The sequence below is a fragment of the Enhydra lutris genome, unplaced genomic scaffold, assembly GCF_002288905.1.
Source record: "Enhydra lutris kenyoni isolate GAN:26980312 unplaced genomic scaffold, ASM228890v2 scaffoldscaffold12, whole genome shotgun sequence".
Lineage (NCBI taxonomy): Eukaryota > Metazoa > Chordata > Mammalia > Carnivora > Mustelidae > Enhydra > Enhydra lutris.
This window is the reverse complement of record NW_019154096.1, coordinates 23,065,735-23,074,248: the sequence shown is the minus strand read 5'-3', so window position 1 is coordinate 23,074,248 and position 8,514 is coordinate 23,065,735. Positions and strand designations below refer to the sequence as shown.

The 8,514-nt window shown below is 44.6% G+C and overlaps 1 protein-coding gene across 1 annotated transcript in view; it reads left to right on the top strand.

The window, feature by feature from the left end:
• Nucleotides 1-771: 771 nt before the first annotated feature.
• Nucleotides 772-8,514, top strand: part of LOC111145066 (solute carrier family 25 member 16) — a 51,061-nt gene continuing 43,318 nt past the window's right edge. The window contains 2 exon segments of the mRNA XM_022499680.1: nucleotides 772-901; nucleotides 6,769-6,861. Coding sequence (XP_022355388.1) covers nucleotides 772-901; nucleotides 6,769-6,861 — 223 coding nt within the window.

Genomic DNA, 8,514 nt, shown 5'->3' with positions numbered 1-8,514 from the left:
CCTAAGGAGTAAATAGTTGAGTCTTGGAATACAGCGGAGAAGGGAGAAGGAACTGGGGAGTTTCTAAGAGTTTAGGGCTGAAAGGGGTGGGGAGTAGAGCTCAGTGAAATCTGAGCCAAGCACACAGAACAGATTCAGAAAGGGCCGACAAGTATATGTGTAATTTGTAGGGCCGCAAAGAAAGAACAACCTGCTTTAGCAATATTTCTTTGACAGAGGCGATGGGGTGGAGTGGAAACTTAATAGGTAGTTAAGAAGGGCTGAAACTGAGGTTCAGCGAGCAGCTCTGTGAAGGCAGAACTGATTTGGTGGGAGATGGTGCAATCTCAGAGATTCCTGGAAAGAGCAGAAAGGAACCCAAGATTGGTTCTAGAAAGGATTCATCTGAGGTAGTTCAGAAGGTAGCCCGATGGGCGGTTGGTTACAAGTCAGTGGACCGGGCAGAGCTTTCTGAGGTGGTGGGGTTTTGGTGGGTCCTTCCCCGGGGCCACGCTACTACTCCGTTAGAACAGAAGAGGCCTGAAAGCGAGGCGGGGAGTAGGGTCGTGGGGTGACGCCGGCTGAGGGAGGAGGCGAGCGCGGGCGACTCCCACTTGGGATCCGGGCCCAGGCCCCGCCCCTGGCGTACGCCATCAGCCCGCGCCGCGCTGCGGGTGTTATTCCGTCCCGCCCGCGAGGCGGTCGGTGGTCTGTCACCGCCCGCTGTGGCCATGGCCCCAGCCCGTGGCTTATAAATTGGCGACCGGAGTCCCCGACGCGGCCCTGGTCCTGATGGCGGCGGCGGCGGCGGCGGCGGCCCTGGCAGCGGCCGACCCCCCTCCCGCGATGCCGCAGGCGGCAGGAGCCGGAGGGCCCACCGCCCGTCGGGACTTCTACTGGCTGCGCTCCTTTCTGGCCGGAGGTGGGTGTCTAGCCGGGAGGACCCGGTGGTGGTGGGGTGGCAGGGCAGGATCCGGGGCAGATACGGTGCTTGCAGCCGCGGTGACGTTCTTGGACTCTGGCTGCTTCAGTGCTCGGCGGGATATTTGCCCTGACCTGTGTACTCTTTCTAATAATCACTTGACTAGTGACAGCAGGATCCTGGGGAGGAAGGGCCTCGAGCTGTCAGGGAGCGGCTGGGGAGGTGGACGGGCCGAACCAAGGACCCATTCTTCAGGGTTGGATAGTAGGGAAAAGAGCCGGATCCTTTACAAAGACTCCAGGGTTTCAGTGAAACATTTCTGGGTACCTCTTTCTTTTATAAAGACCATAAATGACCCAGTATAGAATTGGATTTTGTCGTTTGCTTTAAAGAAAACAAATATTGGAGGACAGCTTTTTAAAGTTGACTAGGAAATTGTGCAAAATTGCCTACAACCAAAACTGGTTCCAGTTATTCTGGTAAACTGGTCTATGGCTACATGACAGGTAGCTGGTGCAGCCCTTCTATCCGTGTCACTGTGAGGCCAGAAAGTTCATAATTGTCTCTTAAAAACTTCCTCTGCCTTTCCATAAAGAAGTGTTTTCAGTCTCTACCCTCTCTTAATTGATTGGTTGTCAATACTTAATTACTTGTTAAGACTGGGAATTTTTAAAATTCTACATTATACGAGCTTTTAGGAGGAGTATCTGTAGGGTGCAGTAGTGTTAAGAATTTATTTTGTTCTAGGGGCGCCTGGGTGGCTCAGTGGGTTAAAGCCTCTGCCTTCAGCTCAGGTCGTGATCCCAGGGATCAGATTCTGAGATCGAGATCCTGGGATCGAGGCCCGCATCCAGCTCTCTGCTGAGCGGGGAGCCTGCTTCCTCCTCTCTCTCTCTCTTTGCCTGCCTCTCTGCCTACTTGTGACTTCTGTTTGTCAAATAAATAAAATCTTTAAAAAAAAAGAATTTATTTTGTTCTGATAAAAACAGCATTCATGCATTTATACAAGGAATATGATGAGTGCCCGCTCTGTGCCTCCTACATGTTCAGTGTGTATCAGGGAACAAAACAAAGATCCTGGAGTTTACATTGATTGGAGAGTTGAGAGGAGAAAGAGAATGAATAAAATGAGAAAGTAAGTTATATAGGTGATGAATGCAATGGGAAGAAGTAAAAAGGAGAATGGGGCAAGGAATTGCGGAGGCTGCGTGGGTACACTGTTAAATAGGACAGTCATGGTAAGTCTCTTGGAGAGAATGACACTTGAGCAGACTTGAAGTAGTGAAGGAGTTGAGCAAGTTGATATCTCAAGAGGAGCATTTCAGGCCTTAAGAAAAGCTGTGTAGCTATAACCAAGTGGTATTGATGGCAAAAGGAGGTTAGAGGCCATGGGAGGCTGAATGAAGGGCTTTCCAAACAATTGTAAAGATTCCAGCTTTTATTTGGAGTGAAGTAGGAACTGCCCAACTCTTTTCTAAAGTGTCTGTTCCATTTTGTATCCCCACTATCTTGTCAACATTTGCTGTTATCAGAGTTTTTGTCCTCTGTGTTTGTGTAGTTGTGTGTGTGTTTCTCTTTAAACAGGTGTTTAGAGATATATAATTGTGTTTTTTAAAAAAGATTTTATTTATTTATTTGACAGAGAGAGAGGCAGGCAGAGAGAGAGGTGGAAGCAGGCTCCCTGCTGAGCAGAGAGCCGGATTCGGAGCTCAATCCCAGGACCCTGAGATCATGACCTGGGCGGAAGGCAGAGGCTTAACCCAATGAGCCACGCAGGTGCCCCTATAATTGTGGTTCTTAACTTGCATTTCCCTGATGACTGATGGTGAATATCTTTTCATTTTCTTTTTGGCCATTTGTGTCTCTTGGTAAAGTGTTGCTTCAGATTTTTAGAAAGTGTGAATACTTTTGAAGAAGTTTCTCGTCCAAGTGATATGAAAAAATACCTTTGGGGGGCGCCTGGGTGGCTCAGTGGGTTAAAGCCTCTGCCTTTGGCTCAGGTGGTGATCCTGGGGTCCTGGGATCGAGACCCAAATGGGGCTCTCTGCTCAGCAGGGAGCCTGCTTCCTCCTCTCTCTCTGCCTGCCTCTCTGCCTACTTGTGATCTCTGTCTGTCAGATAAATAAAATCTTTAAAAAGAAAGAAAAAGAAAAAATACCTTTGGGCAAGTTACCTTAGCCTCCTTCTGCCTCAGTTTTCATATCCTTTAAATGGGAAAAGATTTCCTACTTTAGAAGGTTGTAATGATTAAATGAGATAGTAGCTGGAAAAGCCTTGGCATAGTGTCCTGAGTTAAATCTCTTAGTCTAGGGGCTCCTGGGTGGCTCAGTCAGTTGGGCATCTGCCTTCAGCTCGGGTCATGATCCCAGGGTCCTGGGATTGAGCCCCACATGGGGCTCCCTGCTTCTTCTCTTCCTCTGCCTGAGAGTCCCTCTTCTTTTGCGTGCGCTCTCCCTCTCTGTGTCAAATAAATAAATAAAACCTTAAAAAAAAATCTCCTAGCCTGGTACATTGTACATGGTAAACACTCATAACTTGTTAACTATTATTATTGATTAGCCTTGGGCACTATCTTAATCTCATTTGCTCAAAAGGAAGATAAAAGCTGGATGACCTAACTCAATGGATTGTTGTAATGATCAATTGAGTTATGAAGTAATGTGACTAAGTGAGTTAAGGTACTATCAGAGGAAACTACTTATTGAACACATTCTAAATAATTTCATTATATGGTTAGTTCATAATGACTGGGAAGATAAAGAACATAATATTGTGAAACCAAATATATCCGAATGCACATTATTTTAAGTTCATCCTCAATTTTGGGTAGCCATGACTATGATTTGCTTTAGTTCAGATAAAGGAAGCTTGATTTAGAAACTTACATGTGGATTTAATACTTGAATATGAATAAGCATTTTATTTTTGGATATCTCAGAATATGGATTTTAATTAACATTAGTTACATGGTAGGCTATTAAATAAATGTGTGTGGACTTTGAGTGATTTTGTCCTACATTTTAAAAAGTTTGTAGGGGCTCGTAGGTTGGTCAATCAGTCAAGGTCTGAGGATTGAGCCCCACATCAGGCTCCCTGCTCAGCAGGGAAGTCTCCTTATCCCTCTCCCTCTGTCCCCTGCTCGTGTGCTCTCTCTCTTTCTTTCGCTCATTCTCTCCCAAATAAATAAAATATTAAAAAAAATAAAAAGTTTGTAAAGTAAAACTCTACAGTCATTTTTTTTGTTATTGTACATTCATTTATTTTTTAAAGATTTTATTTATTTATTTGACAGAGAGAGAGATCACAAGTAGGCAGATAGGCAGGCAGAGAGAGAGGGGGAAGCAGGCTCCCTGCTGAGCAGAGAGCCCGATGCGGGGCTCGATCTCAGGACCCTGAGATCATGACCTGAGCCGAAGGCAGAGGCTTAACCCACTGAGCCAGCCAGGTGCCCCAATTTTATTTATTTTTAAATGAGAAAGAGATCAAGCTGGGGGAGAGGGAGAGGGAGGAGCAGACTCCCAGTAGAGCAGGGAGCCGGAAGTGGGGCTTTATCCCAGGACCTCAGGATCATGATCTAAGCCAAAGGCAGATGTTTAACTGATTGAGCCACCCAGGTACCCTCACATTTATTTATTTAATAGACATTTATTGAGTGTGTGTTATGTGCCAGGCCCAGTACTGGGTCTCTGGCAATATAGTAATAAAGGCGACCCACAAAATCCCAGTTTGTTTTTTTTTTTTAAGATTTTATTTATTTATTTGACAGAGATCACAAGTAGGCAGAGAGGCAGGCAGAGAGAGAGGAGGAAGCAGGCTCCCTGCTGAGCAGAGAACCCGACACGGGGCTCGATCCCAGGACCCTGGGATCATGACCCGAGCTGAAGGCAGAGGCTTTAACCCACTGAGCCACCCTGGCACCCTAAAATCCCAGTTCTTTTGTACTTCTGGATCAAATATGCAATAGTGAAGAGCTTAATGTAATCATAAAAAGACACCAGAGACTTTTTATTCACCTTTTTATAGTGTAACAGCCTGTTTTTTTAAAAGATTTTATTTATTTATTTGACACACAGAGAGAGAGAGAGAGAGATCATAAGTAGGCAGAAAGAGAGGGGGAAGCAAGCTCCCTGCCAAGCAGGGAGCCCGATGTAGAGCTCTATCCCAGGACCCTGAGATCATCACCTGAGCTGAAGGCAGAAGCTTAACCCACTGAGCCACCCAGGCTATAACAGCCTATTTTATCAAAGGCTTATAACATGTAAGGTACTTTACAAAATTATCTTGGTCGTTTTGGGCTACTATAACAAAAATATCATAATCTGGATATTTTAGAAGCAACTTCTTTCCTTCCTTCTTTCTTTTCTTACTTCCTTTTTATCAACCTGGAAGCTCCAGACACTTATTTCTTATAGTTCTGGAAGCTGGAAAAGCCAGATCATGGTGTCAGCAGATTTGGTGTCTGGTGAGGACCTGCTTCCTCACAGACAGCACCTTCTCTCAGTGTTTTCACATGGTGGGAGGAGCCAGGGATTTCTCTGGGCTTTTATTTTTTTTATTATTTTATTATTTTTTAAAGATTTTATTTATTTATTTGACAGAGAGATCACAAGTAGGCAGAGAGGCAGTCAGAGAGAGAGGAGGAAGCAGGCTCCCCGCTGAGGACCTAGATCCCAGGACCCTGGGACCATGACCTGAGCCGAAGGCAGATGCTTTAACCCACTGAGCCACCCAGGCGCCCTCTCTGGGCTTTTTTTTTTTTTTTTTTTTAAGATTTTATTTATTTATTTGTCAGAGAGAGAGAGAGGGAGAGAGAGCAAGCACAGGCAGACAGAATGGCAGGCAGAGGCAGAGGGAGAAGCAGGCTCCCTGATGAGCAAGGAGCCCCATGTGGGACTCGATCCCAGGACGCTGGGATCATGATCTGAGCGGAAGGCAGCTGCTTAACCAACTGAGCCACTCAGGCGTCCCCTCTCTGGGCTTTTATATAGGGCATTAACCTTGTTGGTGAGGGCTCCACCCTGCTGACCTCATCAATTCCTAAAAGCCTCACCTCTAAATGCCATCACTTTGGGAATTAGTTTTCAACATATGAATTTGGGAGGACACAGTCTATAGGGAAGAGTCTTCATATATTATTGTCTTAGAAGCATGCCAAGCTAGTAGGGCTGCCCTGGATTCTGACTTGTACTAAAGAAAGCTCATGTACACACATTACTGTCATCCGTATGTCTGTACAGTGGCATGTGATAGGGACCAAATACGTAATTGCTGAATAAAAATGGGTATGCTGAATTTTATGGGTAAAAGTTGTTTTTTTTTTTTAAGATTTTATTTATTTATTTGACAGACAGAGATCACAAGTAGGCAGAGAGGCAGGCAGAGGGCGGAGGGGGGAGCAGGCTCCCTGCTGAGCAGACAGGCGGATGTGGGACACAATCCCAGGACCCTGAGATCATGACCTGAGCCGAAGGCAGAGGCTTTAACCCACTGAGCCACCCAGGCGCCCCAGAAGTTGGTTGTTTCAATGAAAGAGTCATCCAGAAGAGGAGGTTACTTGAAACAGAGCCTCATGGCTGGGTAAATACCTTCAAGTGTCTGTCTCCATAACTACATTTAGCAAGATTCCTAGTCGTCATCAGGTATTAGGGGGAAGATTTACACTCTTCAAATTTATTTTTAAGTCTGACATACTCAGTTATTAAGTTACAGGGAATGGGGGCCAATCATCTATATATCCCTGCAACTGGGCAGTTCTACCCATAGAGACCAAATTAGAAATCAGAAGGTGTTCTGGCTGAATAAATAACGATTTCCACGTGGAAAGAAATGGTATGCAATTTCATGCTGACTGTTTAAAAATTTTGTAGGTATTGCTGGATGCTGTGCCAAAACAACGGTTGCTCCTTTGGATCGAGTAAAGGTTTTATTACAAGCTCACAATCACCATTATAAACATTTAGGTGAGTTAATGGATATTAAAGATAAAAGTGAATGAAAACATTATCCATCTGCTGGCTTTGTTTCCCGTTGCGAATTAGAGTAGAAAGAGGATGCAAAAGAGAGTTTAAGTTTGTGAACAAATTTTGCAAGAGATTTATCTGTTATCTACTTTAACCTTTTCATTTGTAATAGTGATTAAATATATTATCATTTTAGGGTACTGATATTCTCTAAACCAAAATCTTAGAATCACTGAAGTAAGTACTATTTGTTTATTGGAATTAGAGTCGTGCTTTCCAGACACATAGGAGCTCAGCCTGATTTTTTTTTTTTAAGATTTTATTTATTTATTTGACAGAGAGAGAGAGAGAGATCACAAGTAGGCAGAGAGGCAGGCAGAGAGAGGGGGAAGCAGGCTCCCTGCTAAGCAGAAAGCCCCATGTGGGACTCGATCCCAGAACCCTGATATAATGACCCGAGCCGAAGGCAGAGGCTTAACCCACTGAGCCACCCAGGTGCCCCTGATTTTTTTTTTTTTAAAGATTTTATTTATTTATTTGTCAGAGAGAAAGAGGGAACACAAGCAGGGGAAGCGGCAGGCAGAGCAGGCAGGCGGAGAAGCAGGCTCCCAGCTAAGCAGGGAGCTGGATGTGGGACTTCATTCCAGGACCCTGGTATCATTACCTGAGCGGAAGGCAGAGGCTTTAATCCACTGAGCCACCCAGGTGCCCCTCAGGCTGATTTTTAAAAAATATCTAATAAGTGATGGAGATAAGGTTTATTCCTTTATTTATTGAAAGATTTATTTAGGTTTCTGTATTTATTTGAGAGAGAGAGCACACCTGTGCGTTAGCAGGGAGAGGCAGAGGGAGAGAGAATCCTCTCCACTGAGCATGGAGCCTGACACAGAGCTTGATCCCATGACCCTGAGATCATGACCTGAGCTGAAATCAGGAGCAGGCTGCTTAACTGACTCAGCCACCTAGGTGCCCCTATTTTTAATTTTTAATGTAATCTTTACACCTTTACACCCAACGTGGGGCTCTTATTGACCCTGAGATCAAAAGTTGCAAGTGCTACTGACTGAGCCAGCCAGGCAGCCTATTCCTTTAAACACCTAGTTGAACAAGCCTTCTAGAAATCTTAGTGTAACGAGAATTCTGTGCGATTTGCATATATATGGATGAAACTTACACTGTTAAAGAATATCAAGCCCTTGTTTGTTCCTTGCAAACATAAATATCAGCCACTTAATTAACATGGATACTCTAATAATATGTCATTTGTAGGAGTAAGAAATTTTTACAACCTTTTTGGAGGGGATTTTGGTAATATGCATCAAAAATGTTAAAAAGAGGGGCACCTGGGTGGTTCGGTCATGAAGCGTCTGCCTTTACCTCAGGTCATGATCCCAGGGTCTTGGGATCAAGCCCGCCTCACCGGGCTCCCTGCTCAGCTGGAGGGCTGCTTCTCCTTCTCCCACTCCCCCTGCTTGTGTTCCCTCTCTTGCTGTCTCTCTCTCTGCCAAATAAATAAAATCTTTAAAAAAAAATCTTAAAAAGTTACATATTCTTTGAGTGTGCAATTCTAGTTCTAGGAGGTTATTGTAAGGAGCTAATCAGAAGTGTGCTCAAAGATGTATATACAAGGATCAAATCATTATTTGTATTCGT